At 43.3% G+C, this 25,840-nt stretch overlaps 1 protein-coding gene across 6 annotated transcripts in view; it reads left to right on the forward strand.

Moving 5' to 3' along the window:
• Mta3 (metastasis associated 1 family member 3) overlaps positions 1-25,840 on the forward strand; it is a 121,848-nt gene that overhangs the window by 46,188 nt on the left and 49,820 nt on the right. For all 6 annotated transcript variants that reach the window (XM_075955655.1, XM_075955652.1, XM_075955649.1 and 3 more), the window contains exons 7-8: positions 4,339-4,441; positions 10,886-10,985. In XM_075955655.1, coding sequence (XP_075811770.1) covers positions 4,339-4,441; positions 10,886-10,985 — 203 coding nt within the window. The remainder of the gene's footprint in view (positions 1-4,338; positions 4,442-10,885; positions 10,986-25,840) is intronic.

The following is a 25,840-nucleotide window of genomic DNA, read 5'->3' on the forward strand; positions in this document are numbered from 1 at the left end:
CTAGATGCGTGGTTTAAAGAACTTTTGTTTTCTTTCTTTCTTCCTTCCTTCCTTCCTTCCTTCCTTCCTTCCTTCCTTCCTTCCTTCCTTTCTTTCTTTCTTTCTTTCTTTCTTTCTTTCTTTCTTTTTATTTTTTGTTTGGGTAGCCCTAGCTGTCCTAGAACTAGCTCCATAAACCAGGCTGGCCTCGAACTCACAGAGATCCTCCTGCCTCTGCCTCTAGAGTGCTGGAATTAAAGATGTGTGTCACCACTGTCTGGCAAGAACCTTCTTTCTGATTACTATCTGCTAGGGGAAAGGACCTTAAGCACTAACAGACATATAAAGTCATGAAACATGAGCCTGGTGTGGGTGTATGCTTGTAAACCCAGCCCTTGTGAGGCTGAAGCAAGAGGGTTGTGTGTTCCATCGTGAATTACATGGCAAGACCATGCCTTGAAAAATAAATCAACAGACAAGTATGAAACAAACTGCAGACATTGGCACCACACAGCAGTGTTGACAGTGAAGTACCTGGCTGCAGGACAAATATACAGTAGAAAGCAGTATATTTGAGAACCTTCGGGCTGCAATTCGAGCCTTCTGAGCCTGTTGACAATCTCCAGTGGGTGCGTTTGACCAGTGGACAGATCGCAATCTGCATTGGAATGGGAGACAAAACTGGAGTAATATCTTGGGTAGGTGGCTACAGCAGCTTGTCAGAATTCACATCCTGATGGACTCAAGAAGCCGGTTGTGGTGTATGAGGCTCTCCATCCCTTAACAAACACTTCGTATTTGGAATGATGAGTTTGAAAAATGAAAGTAAAGATTAGATTTTAAATATTTCACTAAATTTAAATAGACCACCTATTCCATTGAAAAAATATGTCATGTAGGAAAGTTAAAATTAGAATTTGAAGAAAGAAGTCTGTTCTATAGATGATATTCTTAATTGTTAAACGGTTAAACTGAGATTGACCCTGGATGCCCAGATTTGGGTAAAACGTGGGTAATAGGTCCTAATTATAATCTTGGGAAATAGTTCAACCCATCTGACTGAACCTTTCTTTCTCTTTAAAGAAAGAGTATGTGGGCCAGGCAGTGGTGGCCGTTGATCCCAGCACTTAGGAGGCAGAGGCAAGAGGTTCTCTGTGAGTTCAAGGCCAGCCTGGTCTACAGAATGAGTTCAAAGACAGTCAGGGCTATACAGAGAAACCCTATCTCAGAAACCCAAAAAGAAAGAAAGAGTATGCGGTTGTGCCTTTGACATTGTCATGAGTGGGTGATGTGCCCGTCAGCCATGGACTGTGAACTTCAGGGGAGGCTTCTCTTTTGAGGCTGAATAATTAATTTGTGCATATTTTGTTATGCGTTTTAAAAACAAGATTGTTTCACCTTTAATCATGAAATAGGAAACTATCAGCAGATAGTGTAGCAACAGCGTCCTTCCTGCAGTGCTCTGGGAGTTTAGGAGAAGCTAGGGGTTCCAGAGGAGCGCCTCCATCCAGCGCAGGCCTCCAGGAGGCTGATTCTGTGGCTCTAGAACCTGTGCACTGCTCCACTATGGAAGAACCACATGAACAGCTTGACTCTGCAAAGGGAAAACACTCTTGCGCCTTGGGTTCGATTTTCTTTTTTCTTTTTTAAATTTATTTATTTACTTATTATGGATACAATATTCTGTCTGCATGTATGTCTGCAGGCCAGAAGAGGGCACCAGACATCATTACAGATGGTTGTGAGCCACCATGTGGTTGCCGGGAATTGAACTCAGGACCTTTGGAAGAGCAGGCAATGCTCTTAACCGCTGAGCCATCTCTCCAGCCCCCTGGATTCGATTTTCAATTCCACTGAAACTCTACCAGAAATCACCAATCATTGGCCTACAGGGGCTGGGTTTTAACTCTGCCACAATCACCATCTCATTGGCCTACAGAGGCTGAGATTTAAGGAGATAAAGATCAGCCAACCTCCTTCTGGCAGGTGTGGCCCTCCTGTTTACTTATTTCAATGCTCCAAGGACAAGTTCCCTAAACCTTGTTACTTTCTTCTCTTGCCCTCTCTTTCTCTGGTGATTGAACGTGGGGCCTCACACGTGCTAGACAAGCTCTCCACTGATGTATCACACCCCCAGCTCAACCATGTCGTTTGTAGTGGCTAACTTTGTAGAACGTAGGTCTCTCAACGCTGTGTGAGAAGCAGGTGGGCTTAGATAGGAATCTCATGTTGGGAACAGCAAAAAGCTGAAGGCTAGTGCCAGCTTGGAGCCCCAGTGTCCAGGAAAGGACTTCACAGTTTGGTTTGTTTGTTGAGCAGAATCTTGCTGTGTAGCCCTGGCTGTTCTGGAACTTACTATGTAGCCCTGGCTGTTCTGGAACTTACTATGTAGACCGGGCTGGCCTGGGCCTCACAGAGATCCACCTGCCACTGCCTGCCCAGGGCTGGGAGTAGTGGTGTGTGCCACATGCCCAGCCTCAGTTTTAACTTGAGACTGGAGCCGAATTAGTAATGGGCAGGGCCACACCTTGGTCAAAGTGCTTAGCTGTGCTTAGCTGTGGCCCTCTACTTAAACCAACATCTCATGTCAGGACCGTGAAGATGGACTTGGAGGGGTGCTGGATCTCTGCCCTTCCTTCCAGCGTGGTCACATTAAATAATATTCTCCCTTTAAATTTGAGTATAAGCAGATATACACTGCTGACATATAGAATAATTTCCAACAACAGGACAAGTTTGTCCTCTAGGGAACATTGGCTATGTGTAGACATTGTTGTCATTTGGGGAAGGAAGTACATAGGTGATATTCTATAGGCTCACCTTAGATAAAGTTCCCTGATGCTGCCAAAGAAAGGAGAGCACAGAATGTATTCAGCCCCGGTGTCAAGTGTCTAAGCTTGAGAAAACCTTCTATAATGGCTTCTTGGATGTTGAAAGTGTCCAGTCAGTGCCAGTTATTATTTCTATGATAATAGGACTTAAACTTTCAAATATATTGATTTTTTTTTTGAGATGGGGTCTTATGTGGCTTAGGTTGGCCTCTTCTTGCCTTCTTTATCTCTTAGGAGCTGGCAAAACCACCAGACCTGATTGTATGTGGTACTGGGGATAGAACCCAGGGTTTTGGGCACGTTAGCAAGCATGTCACCCACCGAGCTATGTCCGCAGTCCCTATTTCTATACTTTTATCAACTCTTTCTTTTTGTGGCGTTGGGGATCAAACTGAGCACAGCATTGTTTGGTTTGCTGTCGTTTTATATTAGAGTTAATCCTATTTCCTAGCTTACTACTATTTGACTAGTAGATTAATAAAATAATTTATCTGCTCCTAAAAATAAGTTCTTATAAATTAATCCTATGAGAGAGTTGTACAAAAATGCTATCAGAAAGACCTAACACTTCACTGTTTATTCAAATCATCTTTCCTTTGGAAGTTCTAATAATTATATAAATATACTGTCAATGTTGTTTATATTTCTTATTTTTCTTATATTTTCTTTGGAATCTCCACTGAGCTTCTTAAATTCATATTTATGATGCTATTCTAGTAACTTATTATTCCTTTGATTCATATCCTAGTATATCATCCAGAGTTTTTCAAGCAATATTCAACAGAAATGATGATAAATGGTATCCTTGAGTGTTTCTGATTTAAATATAACATAAAAATGTGGCAGCTGATACAACTAAGATGAATTTTACATAGAAAGCAGATAATTCCAGTTGTCCTGGAAAGGACTTCCAGGATGTGTAATGCATCATTGGTCCTTCCACATGGGAGGACCTGGTGCTTGTAAGGAATATACTGGAGAAGTGGTTGGCTGTGTAAGCACATTTCTGGATCTATGTTTCTTCAACTTTATGTGACAAAAAGAAGTGGGAAGCTATACAGTCTTGCAATTAGTTTTCTGTGGTTAAGACAGAGCCTCATTGTGTTGTCCTGGCTCCTCTGGAACTTGTATCCCTTCTCTTTCTCTACTGCCAAGTGGGATTATAGGAATGCACCACCACACCTGGCCTAGGGTCTCAGGAGATGCTGCTGATGCTGATGCTGGTGCTGATGATGCTGGTGCCTGGGGCTGATGATGCTGATGCTGATGTTGGTGCTGATGATGGTGATACTGCTGATGCTGATGTTGGTGCTAATGATGCTGGTGCTGGTGCTTGTACCAGTGCTAGTGCTGATGATGCTGATGCTGGTTTGCTTGTATCACCATCTCTACACACCTGCTACCAAAGGATGCACCCAGATGTGATTACTGTTTCCCTGACTTTTGAGCATCTAACACACTGGTGACCATACTCATCAACCATATGCCACAGTGTAAACAACAATCCCTTTCCTTTGTTTCTGGACAGGAGACTCAGATGAGAGGGAACAATCAAAATTGGAAGTTAAAGTTTGGGATCCCAATAGTCCACTTACGGATCGACAGATTGACCAGTTTTTAGTTGTAGCCCGGTGAGTATGCCATTATCCAGTCAAGTCTTTTTATAAAACAACTTACACTTGTGTATAGTTCCTTTTTTAAAAAGATACTATTTTATTTTACATGTATGATTAGTTACCTGAATGTATCTATATGTATTATATGTGTGCCTTTTACTTTTGGAGACCAAAAGAAGTTATTAAATTTCCTGGAACTAGAGCTACAGACAGGTGTGATTTACCACATGGGTACTGAAAATCAAATTCAGGTCCTCTGTAAGAGTGGCAGTCTCTACAGCCCCCTATTTCCTTCCTTCCTTTCTCCCTTTCCCCTTCTTCCCTCCATCCTTCCTTCTTTTTATTTTTTTTATTTTTATTTTTTATTTTTAATTGGTTTTTAGAGTTTCTCTGTAGCTTTGGGGCCTGCCCTGGAACTAGCTCTTGTAGACCAGGCTGGCCTCGAACTCACAAAGATCCACCTGTCCCTGCCTCCCGAGTGCTGGGACTAAAGGCGTGCACCACCACTACCCGGCTTTTTTTTTAAAATATATATATATATACTTTTTAAGACAGTCACTCTGTGTAGCCCTGCTGGCTTTGGATTTACAGAGATCCGTCCACCTTTGCTTTCTGAGGACTAGGGTTAAAGGTGTGTGCCACCATGCCTGCTTTCTTCTTTATATCCCAGCCCCCACTCCATTGGTTATCTTTTTCTAGTCCTGTGAGAAAACCAATATCTAGTCACATTGTCTACTAAATGATGCGATCTACTGCCGTTAATTTGTTATAAGTGAAAATGTTTAATTTTAATTACAAAAGTGGAAGCGAGGGCTGGGGTGGAGCCCTTGCTTGCCTAGCATGTGCAGCATCCCAGCTCTCATCCTCAGCAGTGCTAAAACCCTCAGCCAGCAGCAGCTACCAGGACAGGTGTAACAAAATGAATAGTGTGTGTGTGTGTTTAAAAGTTAGACCCATAAGGAAGAAATGGAAGAGCTGAATCCCATATCTTTAATGAAAGAAATGCCCTTTATTTTGGACATTGCTGAACTCTAAACTGGGTTATTCAGGTTCCAGTAGAAATGTGTCACTCAGTCCAGGGGACGCACCTCACACCTGTAATGCCAGTTCTTGGGAGGTGAATGCGGAAAGATCAGGAATTTGAAGCCTGGGATCATAGAGAGTCTGAGGCTAGCTGGGCTACCCGAGTCTGACTCAAAAAATCCAAGCCCCTAATGAAGGTGAGAGGGAGGAGAAGAGGGGAGAGGCCAAGTGAGGCCTGGTAAGGAGGCTGCTGCTTGCAAGCCCCCCTCCCCCAAGGCTTGGTTACCTTGCTTCTCCCCCTGGCTCTTCCTTAAGCAATGAGTAGGGGCAGGATTTTATTTTTATTTCTTCAATGATAAAAGTAAATGAGGCTTGTGGGGAAAACTGCCACAAAAGAGAAAGCAAATGAGATGAGCATGCCATTGTCACGGCAGATAAATTAGAAAAAGCCCCAGTGGACATCAGCAAGCAGCTGAGGAATGAGTGAGTTACCCCTGTACAATGGGGTAGTACTTTACATCCGTTAAAATGAGAGAATTTGAAGTTTGTGTAATAAAGGGCCAAATCTTCTAATATTGAAATGAAGGCCTACAAAGTATGATTGTTTATGTGTTTGTACTGTGTTCATTTATTTGAAAAGACAATGTAATGCACAAACTATTTTATTCCATTAATGGATATATTATACATTATGGCTATAAGAGACTGCAACCAAATGTATAATGTTTAACTCCTTACATGAATCAGACATGGCAAAATAATTCGAATCAGTTCAACCCAAATAATAGGCTGAAGGGTCTCTGTAATAGTTTCTTATTTTGTGTTAAAATAGTCCTAGACTATCACTAAGGACAGTCATTGTGGAAGGTCACACTCTACTAATGGCCAGACACTTGGGATTCAGAGCCTGTCCTAGTTAGGGGTTTATGGTGGAAAGACAGCGTGACCACAGCAGCTTTTACAGGGAAACATTTACTTGGGGCTGGCTGCCTTACAGGTTCAGAGCTTCACTCCACTATCATCATGGAGCGTGGCAGTGCCCAAGCAGACAGGGTGCTGAAGGAATAGCTGAGAGTCCTCATCTTGCAGGGAATAGGAAGCTGACTGAGACACTGGGCAGTATCCTGAGCATAGGAAACCTCAAAGCCCGCTCCTACTTTGACAGACTTCCTCTAACAAGGCCACACCCTTTCCAACAAAGTTACACCTCATTTTTGTGCTACTCCTTTTGGGATTATGGGGCCAATTACATTCAAACCACCACAGAGCCCCTATGCTCATAGCTCAAGGATTGGATGGGGGCATTAGGTGTACATTGCTGGGGCAGTAGCCCGCCAGTGGAGCAGGAGGCTGAAGAGTTGGAAGAAGCAATGAGCCACGGATGTGGCAGCGGACATATGCGCAGGACAGTACCAGAGTAGTGGGTTGTTAGGGAGACCTGCAGTTTGCCGATTTGATTTACATTCTTTTTTTTTTTTTATCAGACTACTGTTATCCACATTTATGAAACCTGGTCAAGGTGGTCTTTTTATGAAAAGTACTTTAAAATGTTTAATTAAACAAGTAAACAAAAAACAAAAATACTGAATCTAAATACAAATTAAAATCAATTATTTTTATTTTTTTGAAACAAGACCTTACTCTCTATAGAGAAACTGTCAAGCTTATAACAATCCTCCTGCCTTGGCTTCCTGGATGCTATGAGCACAGGTGTTAAACTTCATGCCCAGCACCTAATCCTAACCACATTACTGCAGTTGTAACACCCCCGCCACCTCTGCCCTCTTACTTTGTAGAGCCGGGACTTGACCTGAGTTATACCAGCCAAGCCCTGCACTCTGAAGTGCTGAGGTTAGTGTAGGTATTGGGACCATCGGCATTGTCTTGTCTCCCTGGTGGGCAGCCCGTAAGTTTTATGCTAATATCACACTCCGGAAGAGAGCGTCCCGGGTACTGGAAGGCGTGCATGCAAAAGGCTTTCATAGCAGCAGCTGCACACTGGAGAATTGTCCAGCTGAAGGGACGGGGTGAGGAAACAGAAGAGAAAATGCATTCCTGTTGCTCCAGCTAACAGCTGAGGTGACTTCCAAAGGATGAAACAAGAGAGGGAAAGAATAGTGTGCACCCAGGTGTGGGGCCTGTGTAGGTTTGGGTCTGGTGCTTGGGAGGCCAAGGCCAAGGGTTCTGAGTTTGATGGCAGTCTGGGCTGCATCGTTCCAAGCCAGCCTGGGCTACATGAGACCTTATCTCAAAACAACAACAGCATATGTAACATTGGTGGTTTCTTGCCAGCAAAACTAATCTGTGATCTTAGCATTCTGGTGGTGTCAAGAGTGATGGCACACACCTATAATCCCAGCACTTGGGAGGCCAAGGTGACGTCACAGGCTAGCCTCAGCTCCATAGTGAGACACTGTCATGGTGTGATTTTTGTAGTTGTTGTTAGCTTTTGTATGAAGCAGGCTCTCACTATGTAGCCCTGACTGGCCTGGAACTCACAGAGATCCTCCTGCCTCTGTCTCCTGGATTAAAGATGTGGATCAGCTGTGTTTTTGTTGTATTTTGTTTCTTAGACTCTAGGATGGTGGTTCCTTTTGGGAGGGAGTGTGGGAAGGATTGGCCACCTTCTGTTTCTTCTTTTGGGTGTTGGTTGGACCCTAGGCATCTTCACTTTGTGAGAACTAAACATTTGTATAGGGGCTGGAGAGATGGCTCAGTGGTTAAGGGCATTGCCTGCTCTTCCAAAGGTCCTGAGTTCAGTTCCCGGCAACCACAAGATGGGATAGCTCACAACCATCTGTAATGGGGTCTGGTGCCCTCTTCTGACCTACAGGCATACATACAGACAGAATATTGTATACATAATAAATAAATTTTAAAAAAATCCTTTTAAAAAAAACAAAAAAAACATTTTTATAGTGTGGTAGCGTTTGCCTTTTCATATATATTAGATTTTAAGTAAAATGATATGACGAAATCTTCCCTGGCTAACTGTCCAGCAAAGCAGGCAGTCTGTGTATCCTGTTCCTCCTGAGGTTAAGGTTCCTTTTATACCAAAACACTCTAGATCATTACAAACAGAAACCATTGCTGTGGAAGTTGCTTTTTAAAAATGGTATAGTGAAAATGGATTATTCTGTGGAGACAGGAAGGGGTTTCTGCTATAACATTCATGTGAAAAACGTTACTGGGATTTCACACTTGGTATTTAGAACTCGCTTCGCAGTGGTAGTCAGACGCTCAGCGGATTTCCTTCTCCTGTTTTTGAGCACATATGAATACCAAATGATGTGTCTGTCCCCTGGCATTTTAGACTCCATCTTCTCTTTCCTTCTCTGTGGCCACACAGGTTTGTTTCTTTCCTTGCTTGAATGGTAATTACCTGCATATGCCGATTCTTGGAACCAGAGCTTCTCAGAGTCCTGCTCTGCGTTCCGTTTGGGATTTGGCATCTTTGTCTATGTGATGGGTTGTCATGGGGATGTGTCCCAAGACTAAACAGGAAATTCCTTTATGTTTTGTATGTATCTTACAGAGCCTTAAAGTAATTTTTACAATAGCTTTTTAAAGATTTATTATTTTTACTTTATTTTATTTTGTGTGAATTGATATTTTGCCTGCATGTATATCTGTGTGAGAATTTCAGATCCCCTGGAGGTGGAATTATAGGCATTTGTGAGCTGCCATGTAAGTGCTGGGAACTGGACCCAGGTCCTCTGCAAGAACAGTCAGTGCTCTTAACCACTCAGCCATCTTTACAGCTCCCCTATTTGCAATATCTTTTTGTTGTTATTTTGTTTTGAGATAGGGTCTCACAGTGTAGCCTTGACTGACCTAGAGCTCACTTTGTAGACTAGGCTGACTTCCAACTCATAGAGATCCTCCTACCTCAGCCTCCCGAGTGCTGGGATTAAAGGCATGCACCACTACACCACCCTTTGAGCAATTGAACAAAATTTTTTTCTTAAAAAATTATTTATTTTTATTTCATGTGCATTCATGTTTTTGCCTGCATGTATGTCCGTGTGAAAGTGTCAGATCCCTGAAACTAGAGTTACAGCCAGTTACGAACCGCCATTTGGGTGCTGGGAAATGAACCAGGGTCCTCTGGAAGAGCAGCCACGCTCTTAATCCCTGAGCCACCTCTTTAGCTCCTGGAACCAAATCTTAAATGATTTTATATATGAGACAAAGTTTCATAGCGTGGAATTTTTCCTTGTGTCATGTGGAGTTTCAAATTTTTGAAAATTTTACTTTTCAGTATTACTCAGTTTTTATTATATCTGAAAAGAGAAAATTACCAAGCATGTTTTTCCTTTCTTTACAGTTTTTTATTTATCACTCCCAAATCTAGCCCTCCTCCATGGTCTTTACTTTAGTTACTGTTTCTAGTTAAAACAAAAGCAGGATTGAGGGAGGTAGCCAGGCAATAAAAGCCCATGCTGCCAATACAGGAAGGCCTGGATTCAGCTCCAGGACCAGGGTAGAAAGACAGGCTTGTGCTTGTAAGCCCAGTGCTGGAGAGTGCCCTAGCTCGCCCTCCCACTTGTAAGCCCTTCGGTTCTAATGTGAATGACTGTGTCAAAAACAAGGGTGGCAGCTCCTACCACTACTATTGGAGCTGCCTTCTGCATGTGTGCACATGCATACACACACGTCCTCCTCAAAATACACACACACTCACACACCTTACACACACACACACACACACACACACACACACACACACACACACACACACACTTCTACTCACACACACACCCTACTTACACATAAATTATAAAACAAACAAAAAGGAACAGGCAGGAGTGCTTGTTAGTTTTTTGGCAGCTTGCTACAATTTGGGGTCATTTGAGAAGGGGGAACCTCAGCTGAGAAAATGCCCCTCTTAGATTAGCTTGTATATAAGTCTAAGTGGTGTTTTCTTGATTAATGATTGATATGGGAAGGCACAGCCCACTGTGAGCAGGGTCACCCCAAACATAAGAAAAGACAAGCTGAGCAAGCCATGGAGAGCATGCCAGTAAGCAGCACCTTCATGGCCTCGGGTTCAGTCCCCGCTTCCAGTGTCTTGCCTTGACTTCCCTCAGCGATGGACTGTGGTCTGGGACATGTGAGATAAACCCTTCCTTCTCCAAGCTGCTTTTGTTGGTGGCGTTTTTCCCAGCCCTAGAACACACACTAGGACAGAGGGGCTGGAGAGATGGCTCAGTGGTTAAGAGCACTTGCTGCTCCTGCAGAGAACACCAGTTCGCAGCACCCTCATGGCAGCTCAGTTCCGAGAGATCTAGCATCCCCCTGTGGTCTCCTCCAGCAGTGGACATGCGCATGGTGCTCTTACCTGCGTGCAGGCAAACTATCATGCCACAAGATAAATAAGTATGGTCACCCTTTATTGAAGAAGTAACTTACTGTTCTCTGTGTTCGGTTCCTCAGTGCTGTTGGGACGTTTGCCCGCGCCCTGGATTGCAGCAGCTCCGTGAGGCAGCCCAGCTTGCATATGAGTGCGGCTGCGGCGTCCCGAGACATCACCTTGGTAAGATGTTATTCTTTTGCTGCTCACGTAATTATAAGCCATGCGACGGATGCTGGGTTCTCAGAGCTCTCTGACGGTTGGCCCCGCACTACTAAGCTGATTCAGGCTGGTTGATTAGCTGGGCTTCTGAGTCACCTCTTGTTTGTGAGCTGGGACCAGGAAGAAGTGCTAAGGAATAGAGTGGGGGAAAGTTGTATGGAAAGCTGTCCAGAGACGGATCTCACCATTCTGATATGCTGCTGCTTCTCGCGTGTGCTTTTCTCTGTTCATTTACTTGGCTGTAGGTCACTCACTGTATTTTATACATAAGGGATCACTGTTGCTATCACTATTGAGACTATTGCTGTGGTAACTATGTGTTGGTTTTGAGGTGAATTTTTAATAATTTTTAGTGCACAAATAATGGGTTTTATTATGACATTGTCATACATATTTTATTTTGCTTGTATTCAAGCATTTCAAACACACACACAATCATCTCAAATATATATATATAATTTTTTGAGACAAGGCCTCACGTAGCCAAGGCTGTGTCGGTGAGAATGACCTTCAAACTCTGATCCTCCCACTTCTGCCTCTGCTGGGATTACTGGTTTGTTGTGAGTTTTATTGTTCTTTTATGTTGTTTAATGGTTTATTGTGTCGTGAGTGTGTGGCACATGTGACAATGTGCATATGTCGTGGGTTTGGGTGGAGAGGTCAGAGGACGACTTTGACTAAGTGTAACTAAGCCTCTCACTTGGCGTTACTCTGCCTGTTTGACGTGGGGATGCTCTGCAGCTTCGGCCGGCACTGAACTCTGTCCTCCCATTCTGGCCCATCACTACTGGGAACTGGCATGTAACTTGATGCCAGGCTAGAGTGATGTTTAAAGAAAGTTTTGGTTTTTTTTTCCTATCAACGCCCAATCTTTCTTCCAAAATAAGTTTGTATTTTGGTTGTTTACAACTTGAAGACTCTTTTATCATAGAAACAGAGTACAGATACCATGTACCTCCAAAATTGTTTTTTTTTTAAAAAAAGTTTTTAAAAATGTTTTATGTGTATGGGTGTTTTGCCTGCATGTATTTCTATGTGCCATGTTTGTGCAGTGCCCATTTTGACCAGAAGAGGGCGTCAGATCCTCTAGAACTGGCATTACAGAAAGGTGTGCGCCTCAGGTGAGTGCTGGGAATCAAACCTGGATCCTCTTGCGCTCACACTTCGTTGCTCAGGTTTAAGAATGCCTTGAACTCAGGGCTCAGGAGAACCTCTTGCCTCAGCCTCTGCACCTGGCTCATATTATTCATGTTCTATTACACTTATAAACACTTTTCTTCCGCTGTTTCTCATAATTTCATATTTTAAATTCCCCAAAATCTTTTGCCAACTCATATACAATTATTCTCTGCTACAGCTGGTATTGATTGGAGCGCTGCTTCCCAGGGAACTGCTCCTTTAGAATGTAGCCATGTATTGCAAAATCATTCTGCACACAAAGATGGAAATTCATAACCCCAAATGCACTCAGTGTGATCTGCATTTTGTGTGTGTGTGTGTGTGTGTGTGTGTGTGTGTGTGTGTGTACATCATGGTCAGAGGACAGCTTGACATTGACAGCTTTCTGGTATTCCCTCCATCTCTGTGGAATTCAGAGTCATCAGGCTTAGCAGCAAGCACCTTTACCCCTGGACCATCTCAGTGTTTCCACATAGTTTATTTTGTTGCTTTGTTTGGTGTTGAATAGCTCCACGTAGTAAGCACTGACTGATAAGCCGAATCTCCTGGATGTTGTTTGTAACAGATTTGGGTTTATCTGGTGTGCAGCTTTTTCGTCCAGTCTCCCCCTGGGTTTCCCTGATCTGTGGAGCATAAGCCATGCTTTCCCGTCTGCCCTCTTCGGTGATGATATGGTTGGTGCTGATGGGATTGAACTGAGCCTCACATGTGCTGGGCATGTCTGCTATTGCTGACAACAAATGTTTTCTCTTAATATTTTAAAAGCCTGGGATGCCCCCCCCCCCCATTGCATGCTCTTGCTTTGTATAGCTGGAGCGTTATCTGTAGTCAGTCCTTTGTTGTTTAATGCCATTCTTAGGAGAGCGTGCTTATAAAACTAGACATCTGCTCCTATGGCTCTGGCAGGTTCTCTCTGCCTTGACCGCGGATCCAGAGTGAGAAAGTCAATCCCTGACCAGGACTGAGCTGTGTGGCAGTTGGTGATTGGGGCTGATTTGCCGGGTGGTGGTCTGCAGGGTGACCAATTGTGTCACATGAGTGACACAGTGAATCTGTGTCCCATTGCTGGTGGCCTCAAGGGGATTTGTCTAGGAAGAGGGTATAGAGTTCAGTGAAGGCTCTTCATTATATATATATATATATATATATATATATATATATATATATATATATATATAGTTATATAATATCACAGCAGTATATGTACATTTTCTCATTTGAGCTGCAGTCTTGCTGTGTTGCTCAGGGCAACTTGAAATTCTTGGGCTCAAGACAGCCAACCTGCCTCAGCCTTCAGAGTCATCAAGATGTTAGGTGATGCTACCATGCCTGGCTGAGGACTGTTTATAAAAAGGCTCCCTTTAAAGACCCTTATTGTACACATCTGTGTGTTTACAGAAGACCTACTTGTACTTATTGTGTGTGTGACGTGTGGGTGTGTATGCCGTGACACTTGTGTGACGTAAGGCAGATGACCTCCTGTCCTCCTGCCTCCACCCTCATGTGCTGGAATTCCAGGTGTTTGCCACTGTATAACAGGTTTAATGCTTGCCTACTGTGTTCCCTTTCAGAAGATGCCCTCCGACTTCCCAGTGTTTCCATCCCTTTGTTTTGTTTACTTTTGTTAGTTGTTTGGAAATCACCTTTATATCACAAACCAAGATTGCAGGAATAAATAATTTAGGATAAGTAAATTTATTTGTTTAGAGACAGAGTCTTGTAATGTGGCCCTGGCTGGCTTGAACTCAGTCTGTAGACCAAACAGGCCTCGAACTCACAGAGATTCACTTGCCCCTGCCTCTGACATGCTGGGCTCGAAGGCGTGCGCTGTCACATACACACCAGCTCATTACTGTAATAATTTTTCTGTTTTTAAGCAGAAGTGGACTTGGAGGCCCAGGCAGTTGTTTGCTGTCAGGTTGAATCCTATCCATTCTTGTCTCTACCAAGTCCTTTCCTGTTCCAGCAGGTTCCCTTTCTATCCACCTTCTGCCTCTGCTTCATTAGAACACCTGGGCTGGGTCTTCCTGGGTTAGATATGCTTGAAGATGTAGGGGTGTGCGTGAGAGACAGACAGACAGAATGACATGCAGAGAGATAGAGAGAGACGGGAGTGGAGAGACAGACAGGCTTCCTGTTTAAACTGCTGTAGCTTCGGGCTCACTTGGAATCTTACGGTCCTGGGGATTTATGTACAAACTGAGTGGGCCGGGTTAAAACTGGTGCTTCAGAGTTTGGGGATTGCTTGCCAGAAGGGATGTGTGAAAGGTTCAGAGTAACTGTCGATTTCCCTTAGGAATTTTATGTGGGGACGACCTCCAGAAGGCTTTTAGCATTCCTGGACCATTTGTTCATCCAGGGATCCTAGACCTCTTGTCAATCACCAGTAATATTTTTGGGGCAGGTATTGTACATGCCTGGGTCTGACTTCCTCATTTTGAGGTCTGTTATGATGCAGCTAAACTGCAAGTTTCAAGTGTTGCCAACCCAAGATTTCTATTGCTACCTGGGCATGGTGGTGTAACCCTGCCTGCGGTTCCAGCTCTTGGGAGGCAGAGGCAGGCAGATCAAGAGTTCAAAGTCAGTTATGAAACAGTCTCAAAACTCAAAAACAAAACAAAACAAAAAACCCACAGCCTGGTAGTGGCAATGCCTGGCTTTAATTCCAGCATTCACAGAACAGAGGCAGGCGAATCTCTGAGTTCACAGCCAGCCTGGTGCACAGAGAGAGTTCCAGGACAGCCAGGGCTAACCAGAGAAACCTTGTCTTGAAAAACCAAAACCAGACCAAAACTAAACAAAACAAATCTAAAACAAACCAAAATACACTGAACTCATGGAGGTTTCATACATGCCTCTTACTTCATAAAATAGATAGTATTTTATATACTACGCAGGGGGAAAGCATCAATTAGAAATACTGACACAGTTGGTCCCCTCTCCCCCACAGCCCCTCACTTGAGGAATGGTCTGTATTATAGTCAAACCATGCCTTACTGTTGTGGGAACATTATGGAGGCCTCACACAAAGAAGATAGCTGTGAAGTCACCAGGCCATGCGGCCATGGCGCCAGTGTTATGTGTGACATGTATACAATCTGACCTGCAGTGAAACATCGCTGGGCTTTTGTGACTGGAACTGGCACAGTACCAGCCTGCTCCTCCCTGAGTTTGTGGTGGTGGCCACAAGGCCACTCCTCGGTCTGCAGAGCGTCGTCAGCGTTGTTAGTGACCTGCTGTCTCGCTCCTGGAGAAGCAGTGCTCTGGCTTGACTTTCCTGCCTGGACTCTGGAAACTAAGTAATTGGGTGAATTTTTTTGAGTAGTTGCATTGAAAATCCAGGCCCCAGGATGGTAAATGAACTGCACAAGGACTTGTCCCTTCGGGTTGGTGGGGCAGGACTAGACAAGGCTTTCTGGTGGCAGGTCTGGACGGAGGAAGGCTGGCTGTGCTGGTTAGTGAGAGATGGATTCAGATACAGGGGCAGCGCTACTGCCTGAAACGCAGCTGATCTAAAAGTGCACCTCCTTCCCGGCTCCCATCCTGTGAGTCCATAGTATCATTAAATCGTATTTATGACAACATACAAGTCCCCAGTATACCTTCCTCTCTCCAGACTCCTGGTGTCCTCAGGACTCCTGACAGTTTCCTGGCTTTGATTTTTTTTTTTTCTGTTATTGTTGTTTCTTTTTGATTGAATCTCCCTGTGCAGTTCTTGCTGGCCTGGAACTCACAGTGGTCCACCTGCCTCTTGCTTCCAAGTGCCGGGGTTAAAGGCTTGTCCTGGGCCTTTGTTTGTGATTCTCTGTCTCTCTCTCCTTCTCTCCCTCCCTTCTTCTATTGAACAGTCACTTCTCACGTAAACTCTCCGTCGGCCAGTGGCTGTGCCTACCCCTCTTGACTGGTGACTGGCACCGAGCACCGTGCCTGTTAGCTCATGAGCTCATTAGAATCTGGGACTGACTCTGGTAGTTTCCGTTTTCAGATGAGACAGGCCTGCTCCTTTGTTTCACCAAGTTAGTAGATCTTTTTAGTTTTTCATGGCAGGGTTTCTCCCTGTAGCCCTGGCTGCCCTGGAACTCTCTCTGTGGAGCAGACTGGGCCTGCCCTCACACGCCTGAACTCCCTAAGTGCTGTCCAGGAACATTATTTTGGTGTGTGTGTGTCTGTACACACATGCGGACACCAGAGGAGAACATCAAATATCCTACCCTATTGCTGTCCACCTTATTCCCTTGAGACAGAGTCTCCTTCTGAATCTGGGTTGGCAGCCGGCCAGGCCTAGCAATTTTCCTGTCCATTCACCTCAGTGCTGGGATTGCAAGTGTGTGCAAAGCCATCTGTACCTGACTCGTTAAAAGTTCAGGTACTAGCACAGCAAGTGCTGGCGCTTCCTCTGAGCCATCTCCTTGACTCTGGTGTTTTAGCAAATGCATGTGCACTTGTGCACACGTGTGTCAGATGACAACTTGGGAAGTTAATTCAGATTGTCAGGCTTGTTGGCAAATGCCTTTACACACTGAACCCTGTTGCTGCCCCCATGATGGAGGAGGGTCATCTGTCTATGTGTTACTTTCATTGGTTAATAAAGAAACGGCCTTCCTTGGCCCTTTGATAGGACAGAAAATTAGGTAGGTGGAGTAGACAGAACAGAATGCTAGGAAGAAGGGAAGTGAGGTCAGACATCATGGAGCCAGCCGCCAGGTCAGACATGCTGAATCTTTCCCGGTAAGCCACCACCTCGTGGTGCTACACAGATTATTAGAAATGGGTTAATCAAGATGTGAGAGTTAGCCAAGAAGAGGACGAAACTAATGGGCCGGGCAGTGTTCAAATGAATACAGTTTGTGTGTTGTTATTTCTGGGGCTAAGCTAGCCATGTGGGAGCCCGGCAGATGAAAAACAGGCCTGCTCCCCTCACTACACCCCCAAATACTGCTTGCTTGCTTCCTTCCTTCCGTCTTCCCTCCCTCCCTCCCTCCCTCCCTCCCTTCTTTCTCTTCTCTCCTCCCCTCCCCCTCCCCTCCCCTCTCCTCTTCTCTCCTCTCTTCCCCTCCCCTCCCTCCCTCCCCCCTCTTATTTATTTATTTATTTATTTATTTATTTATTTATTTATTTATTTATTTATTTATTTATTTATTTATTTATTTATTTATTTATTTTAGAAAGGTTGTAAGTACCCTAGTCCAGCCTTGAACTTCCCATGTCTTGATTTCTGATTATCCTGACCACACAGCCTGGGTGCTGGGATTAAGGTTTACATCTCTGCAACTGGTGTTATTTGGTACTGGTGATTGGGCCCAGGGCTTTGTGGAAATTCAGTGAAACATCCTACCCACTGGGCCTCTTCAGCCAGGACTTTACTTCTCTTCTTTTTGAGTTAAACACCAATATAGGAAACTTCAGAAGATCGCTGTATTTAGGAAATATAGTTGAGAAATTTAAGTACTCTAGACTTTTTATAAAGAAGTTTTGGATGTACAGATATGAGTTGATAACAGTTTATGCTTATAATATCTTAATAGAACTATGACTTTGTATTTTAGAGTCTAATACAAAGGCTTCTTTTGTTCCTGTCAGGTAAGTTCCATAGCTATTACCTTTGTACCTTGACTGCTCCGTCACCTTTCTCTCTATGGTCAAGAGACAAACTTGAACAACAGATGTAAGAATCTAACTGGCTTTATTTACATTTCTAGCATTGGACAACACTTTATTTTTTTTTTCTTGATAGCCCTAACATTTGTGGTTATGAGACTCCTATTGAATTTAATCAGTCGACTTTAGCAGAGGGTGCTCCATTCTGATTTGGTCTAGTCTGGTGGGGCCAACTGCAGGTACTCAGGCCAAACACAGGCCACCTATCAAGTTTAACTACCCACAAGTTACTCAAATGGCCACCTGTCAATTTTTAACTATACATGTATTATTTCTAGACAGCTTGAATTTCAGAATGGATATTTCTTTATTACTAAGTATTTGTGCCTAAATAATAATTTTCTCCTGCACTAACATAGTATAATATGGCACTGTGACAATAGTTTAATGAAGGGTCTTTATTCCTGTAGACCACTTGTCCCAGTAATGTCCATTAAAGAAGAAGAAACAACCATTTTCAGGCCCTAAATCTAGCTAATAGACTTTGTCATTTATGTGGTACCCTTTAGTACTATTCTGTTGCTTAGTCTTTCTTTGTCTTTGTGTCAAGAAAAGAAATATCACACACACAAGAGAGTTTTTTTGTTTTCCATGATAGCTTTGTGTAGACAGAAGTTCCTATCATACTCAGTCCCACATCCTTTCAGTTCCAAAGAAACACACAGAGGCTTATATTAAGTATAAACTGTTTGGCCTATTAGCTCAGGCTTATTATTAACTAGCTCTTACAACTTAAATTAACCCATAATTCTTGTCTATGTTTAGCCATGTTGCTTGGTCCCTTTTCTCAGTAAGGCATTCTCATTTTGTTTCCTCTGCTTCTGACTGGTGACTGCATTTTGCCTTTCCTCTTCCCATAATTTTCTTAGTCTGGTTGTCCTGCCTATACTTCCTTCCTGGCCACTGGCCAATCAATGTTTTATTAAATTAATACAAGTGACAGATCTTTACAGGGTACAAGAGCATTATCCCACAGCATTTCCCCTTTTTTCTTTTCAAAATAAGAACTCTGAATCTAATCTCCTTTGTTCAGCTTTTTTTTTCCCTGACCATTATTTATAGCAACTTGTAACTAACATTGTAAACAAAGACAAACATCCTTAATCCTTTTTTGGGAATGTATATGTAGTTTTCTAGGCTATTTCCTGCTGATTGGAGGCATTGATAATTTCATGGGAACCAAAGAAATTTACGATTATGGTCAAGTCCTGACTGGAATATTCTTTGAGGTTGGATCATCTCAGCCAGCAGTCTTGAAGCTGTTCTGGATGTAGAATTCAGCAACAGAGGTGCTCTGAAATGTTGGATCATCTGGGCCATCTGTTCCCATTAGAGATTTTTCAGGGGATCTTCCTTAATCCAACTTTATTTTCCTTAACCTAGAATGAATCTACAGCCTCTCATTTGCTGTGGAAACAAAAGCAAAACCTCCAAAGTAGCATATCTTTTGACTTAAATTTTTTTAAAGACTTATTTATTTATCATGTATACATTAGTCTCAGTACTCTGCCTGCATGTATGTCTGCTGGCCAGAAGAGGGCACCAGATCTCATTACAGATGGTTGTGAGCCACCATGTGGTTGCTGGAAATTGAACTTGGGACCTTTGGAACAGCAGGCAGTGCTCTTAACCACTGAGTCATCTCTCCAGCCCTTGACTTAAATTTTGAAGTCAAGGCATTTTCAAAATATATAGGTTGGATTAATCCAGCAGCATTTATAATCAAATATCATTTAGCAGCTGTTTCTCCATCCTTAGCAGTCAAACAATTCAAAGATAACATAATAATATACAGTATTCAGACTCTCTCTGTATTTTCCATATTTATGTGGCCTTTTTTCTAAAAGTTTATTTTTATTTTAAAATTTTTGGTTTTATGAGATAGGGTTTCTCTCTGTATCTTTTTATTGTCCTGGAACTCACTCTAGAGCAGCTTGGCCTTGAACTCAGAGATCCACCTGCCTCTGCCTCCCAAGTGCTGGCATTAAAGCTGTTTGTCACCATGCCCAGCTACTCTGTTTCTTTTTTTTAAAGGACTTTTTTTTTTATCTTTTCTCTTCTAAGCCCATGCATATTTTTAAACACACTGTAAACCATTTAGAGATTTTTTTTAAAAAATCTGAATCTGTCTTTACTGCTTACTTATCTTTCTTCTGACCATGTGAGTCTTTAATCTGTTAAGCTGCATAGCTAGGATTGAAACTGCGGCTTTGGCAGATGGCTCTGCTCCATTCCTTAGCTTTCTGAGAGTCTAGCTTAATGGTGGAAGTACTGGCAGTAGCCATGTGTATTGCCACAACTCTGTGGAGTTTTAAGGTCCATGCCACCACCAAGAAGCTTGCCAATGTCTACACATAAATACCATTTAAGTGTTTGGTGGCAGAGCTTCTTAAAAGAGCTACAAGGTTTTTGCCACTAACGCTGAGTCAGGAAGCCTCTCTTAAAGGAGCTGTGCCTCTGCTTGCTGCCAGTAACAGATCCTCCTGGAGAAAAGACAGTTGCCAAGAACCTGTGCTTAACTCTGTTCTTGTCAGTCTCGAATCCCATTTTTTAAAGCTTTCTCAGGCTTTATGTGGCAATTCTTGTGAAATGTTTGGGTGCCATTTATAGATGGAAGTTTCTGTCACATCCAGTTCTGCATCCATTCAGTCCCAAAGAAACACACACAGCCTTATATTAATTGTAAACTGTTTAGCCTATTAGCAACTAGCTCTTACAACTTAAATTAACCCATAATTCTTGTCTATGTTTAACCACATGGCTTAGTACCTTTTCTCAGTGAGGCATTCTCATTTTGCTTCCTCTGTATCTGACTGGTAACTATATCTCTGCCTTTCCTCTTCCCATAATTCTCCTAGTCTGGCTGCCCCGCCTATATTTCCTGCCTGGATACTGGCCAATCAGTGTTTTATTAAACTAATATGAGTGACAAATCTTTACAGTGTACAAGAGTATTATCCCAGAGGAGCTTTGCCATATTCCTTTTTGTTCATTTAAATGAGATTTTATTGTATGTTTTCTATTTAATTTTCCTCTTTATTTTCTACTTTTAGATTTACTTTGATACTTCTTTTCCTGATTGATTGATTTTTTTTTTGAGAGAGAGGGGGGAGGGTCCTGCTGTGTAGCTTTGGCTGGCCTTGAACTTAGAGTTCTTCTGCCACAGCTAGGCCTGGTATTTTCTTTTTTGTTTTTCAAGACAGGGTTTCTCTGTAGCTTTGGAGCCTGTCCTGGAACTAGCTCTCTTAGACCAGGCTGGCCTTGAACTCACAGAGATCCACCTACCTCTGACTCTCCAGTACTGGGATTAAAGGTGTGCGCCTTTGCTTGGCTCAGGCCTGGTATTTTCCTAAAGAATGTTTTTAGCCAATTCTTTTTAGCTAAAGATTTTAGCCCGTATTTCTATTTATGCTTTGCCACGTGGCTCATGACTTGTTATTTCATTTTTTATTGTTTTTATTGAGCTATATATTTTTCTTCACTCTCCTCCCTTACTTTCCCCTCCCCCTTTACCCTCTCCCATGGTCCCCATGCTCCCAATTTACTCAGGAGATCTTGTCTTTTTCTACTTCCCATGTAGATTAGATCCATGTATGTCTCTCTTAGGGTCCTCATTGTTGTCTAGGTTCTCTGGGATTGTGAATTGTAGGCTGGTTTTCTTTGTTTAGCATATTCTTATTTTTATTTCCTTTATATGTTTTAGATTATAAGTGTTTCTCTACCAGCATGACTTTAACTAGAATATTTTTGATTTATAGCATTTTCTTTATTATATGCTTCTAATTATTTCCTAATTTTATACCTTTTAATTTGAAGTATTAGTTTATTTCTGATGAAATAAAATTTAAAATGTAAATTAATTCTTTGCAGAATTACAGAGGAAATGTGTATATTCCCAGTTATTCTAATATGTTTCAAATTCTATATTTTTGGGGGTAGCAAGGCACCACCTGACCCCTACCTCATAAGGCCCCTGTAGTAGGGAGCGAGCGGGCTGCTTGTCATCCCAATTGCCCTGCTAGTTACACCCGAAATAATCACACAGAAACTGTATTTATTTAAATCACTGCCTGGCCCATTAGCTCTAACTTCTTATTGGCTAATTCTTACATGTTAATTTAACCCATTTCCACTAATCTGTTTATTGCCACCTGACTGTGGCTTATGGGCAAGATTCTAACCAGTGTCCATCTCAGGCAGGAGACCCATGCCATCTGCCTGACTCTGCTCTTCTTCCCAGCATTCAGTTCTGTCTACTCTGCCTACCTAAGTGCTGCCCTATCAAAAGGCCAAGGCAGTTTCTTTATTCAACCAATGAAAGCAACACATAGACAGAAGAACCTCCTACACCAGGCCCCCAATGCCAAGCTATAGTTTGAGTCCACCAGAGTTCACCCTAGAGAACCAGCAAGTTTATTAGGGTTACTTGCAGAGTGTGGTGACCCTGTAGCAACCACACTGGAAGGTCTGCTTCCAACATGGATGCTGGCTTCCCCAGGGCTGCATAGATGGTAGATATTCCCACCACCAGCACCCATATTTTCCCAGTCTATATATTCTGCATCTCCTTAAGACCAGGTACAATTAGGGCAAAATTGCATACAGCTGGCTGGGAGGTGCGACTAGATAATTGGGTTCAGGTCCCACTCTCCTCCCCACCCCCTTCTGTACTCAGAAGGAGCATCAGTTGTCAGCAAGTCTAGCTGTGACGAATGTCTGCACATGGGGACGGCTGAACTCAGGATGGTGGCAGCAGTTGGGCCCAGAGCTCAGTCCTGTACAACAGAGGGGTACGGGAGTGTAGTGTGAGGCCTTTTCATATAGCCCAGGCTAGCCTGAAGCTCAGCATATATCTGAGTCTAGCCTTGACCTCTTGATCTTCCTGCCTCCTTCTCCCAAGTGCTCGGATTATCCGTCTGCACCACCATGCCCAACTGCAATTTCTTCTGAGGCTTGAAATTAGGATATATTGTATGAGAAAAGAATATTTTCAATTAAAAAGTAAATCCTTTCCCTATTTTTTTAAAAAAATGAAATATAACCTTCTCTCTCTTTTGTTCCTACCAGAACAAAAATTGCAAGTGGATGGTACACTTTTTATATATAAAAACTTTTGCTTGGATCATAGTTTCAGATTTATTCCTAAGAGTTTATATTCACCTTCTGCTTGGAGAGAAAGCTTGAGTTCAGTACGTTTTGAACTGACTTAATATCTTGAATGCTGTAATTTGTGCTGGCTTTAAAAATGTAAGGTTTTTATGAAATTGTGCCTGAGCAAATGAGTAATTAGTGCTAAACATGTGCGTGTAAGGTAGTGTTGTGCAGTGGGGCACACGGGATTGTGCATTCCCTGGAAAGCTTCAGGTCACACACTGCTGTAGTGCAGGGGAAGCAGGCGGGATTGGAAAACTAGCAGAGGTGGTCTTCCCTGCAGTCAACTGATGAGGCGCACTGAAGCGCTGTTTCAGAGCAGGGCCCTTACGCCCTGCGTCACCCACCCATCAATCTTGAGCTGAAACAGCTCCATCTAGACCAACTGCGAAGGTGACCGCCTGCAGAACTTGGAGCACCTCCACGAATGTGGGTTCTCAAATGGCGTTGCTCACACACTGCCCCAGAATGCAGAGGCTTATCCAGTGCATGCCTCATCTCAGCCACTCAGCTGCAGATCGTCTGGATTCCAGTGAACCAGACTCAGCCAAGCTACGCGCTGGGCCAGGTCTGCTCTCCTGTATCTCCTAGCCTCATAGCCTCTGTGAACACAAGGCAGTCGTACAAGAGACCAAGGCCAAACGCACAAACACACACCAAAGATTGGTTGTCTCATATACCTCCCCTTCTGTTTTTGTTCTGGTTTGGTTTTTTTTTTTTTCTTTGAGACAGGGTTTCTCTGTGTAGCCCTGGTTGTCCTGGAACTCACTTTGCAGACCAGGCTAGCGTTGAACTCAGAGATCCACCCTCCTTCTGCCTCGCAAGTCCTGGGATAAAAGGTGTGTGCCACCACTGCCCAGCTATGTCCTATATCTTAACATGCTACTGGCCAAGCAAATCATGTTCCAAAAGCCCGATATCTGTGTAGGGCAGAGTAGCCTCCAGAGGGAGGTCCAGGGCAGAAGGTGAAATGTTTGCTGACCAACAAACAAGTTTGCCACAGCGTGGTTCTATTTAACGAACAAAAGATGAAAACCCCTCCACCGAGACTTCCTTGTCAGTCTTCCTCCTAAAATACTTCTGTTTGTCACTGCCATCTGTTGTGAATGGGATGCAATGTGACAACACCTTTGCTTTTTGGCAGAGGGAACAGCTTGTGCTTGGTTGTGATTTTCAAAATTTAGATTTGAATGGATCTTGCAACGTGTGTTTGTATTTATTGAAAAGATGTGGTCTTTGCGAAGCATTTATCTGAGGGGGACTTGGGCTGTTTTATGCTTAGTTTTCAAATTTGAAGTTGAGATATATTGTACACTATATCTCATGCACGGAGTGAACTTCATGGTCACGTACATCAGTGTAAAAGCACTACTAGGTGTGGATATAGTGTAGGGTCCCGGAGTGTCCTTTGTGTCCTCCCAGGCCGTATTCTGGAGCGCACACCACCCAATTTGTATGGTCTCTTAAATTTTCTTCCTTTTTTTTTTGTTTGTTCATTTTTTTGTTTTTTAGAGAGACAAGGATTCTCTGTGTAGCCCCTAGCTGTCCTGGAACTTGCTCTGTAGACAGGTTGACCTCGAACTCACAGAGATCTGCCTGCCTCTGCCTCCCGAGTGGTGGAATTAAAGGTGTGCGCCACCACCGCACACCTTTGAATGTTGTTTTCTTTGGGTATAGCAACTATGTTCTTTTACTTAGAGCTTTTAAAAAGTACAGTTAGACCACACAAAAAGCAACATCTGAGCGTCTTAGAAAGATGAGGTTAAAGGGCCTTATGAGAGATAGAACCCTCTGGTTTCCATTGTGAAATTGTCCCCTCAAGTTCAGCGGTGCCTTGTTCAGCCAGCTCCTACCAACTGCACTGCCCTCTCCGCCAAGGTGCAGTTCACTTATTTGAGATGAGTCTCGTGGTTTTAATGCTGGCTGAAGCTGGTGGTGGCCTGGAAGCTGTCCTGCAGTCTGAGCCTCCTCAATGGCTGGAGACAGGGGACATCCTTGCACATGGCTTGTGCTGTGGTTTATCATGTGGTTTCTTCCGACTAGCTTTTTCCTTTTGAGGAATTACATCATCACAGTGAATTTGCATAAGGTTTTAGAGGGGGTATTGAGGATCATACCTGGGACCTCAAGCAAGTCTGGTTCTGAGCTTTACTCGAGCCCTTGTATAATTATTGGCTAATTTGTTTTTGTTTTTTTGAGACAGACATTATATTATATTCAGGGATAACACTGACCTCCTTATCCTCCTGCCTTCACATCCCAAGTGGTGGGATTGGCTTTTGAACACTACCTAGTCTTTCAGGTTTTTTTTTTTTCAATTTTATTACCAGTTGTCAATTTAGGACATTAAAGTAACAGTTTATGGCTCTATCCTTAGTTGAAAGACTCCCTAGGTACTATTGATCTCTCTGTTTGTATAATGAGATGGTCAGAAAGAGTACTCAGATTTGGAGATAAAAAAACAGCTAAATCACAGGGTCTAGTGGGTGAGGCTAGCTAGAGAATCGGATTCATTGCTTGTGAAACTTGACCGGGTGTGAGCAGGAGGCAAGAGCAGGGCCAGCGTTCTGAAGCCGTGGTGCGACAGAGAGAGCTTCTCTCAAGAGAACACTGTCCATCACCAGCGCCTGCAGCAAACGAGCACCTCGGACGGTCGCCAAGCTGTGACTGTCAAGGGAATCTGATAATGGCATTTTCTCTTCAGCTTTTCGTTTTGTGGAATCCAGAGATTTGTTTTAAAGCTAACGCCAAACCCTGTTCAGTCACTAAACAGATCTGTACCAGTTGCTGCCTTTGGCTTTGTCAACAAATTCAATTTCTATGTTCGT

The sequence above is a fragment of the Microtus pennsylvanicus genome, chromosome 21 (genome assembly GCF_037038515.1).
Source record: "Microtus pennsylvanicus isolate mMicPen1 chromosome 21, mMicPen1.hap1, whole genome shotgun sequence".
Lineage (NCBI taxonomy): Eukaryota > Metazoa > Chordata > Mammalia > Rodentia > Cricetidae > Microtus > Microtus pennsylvanicus.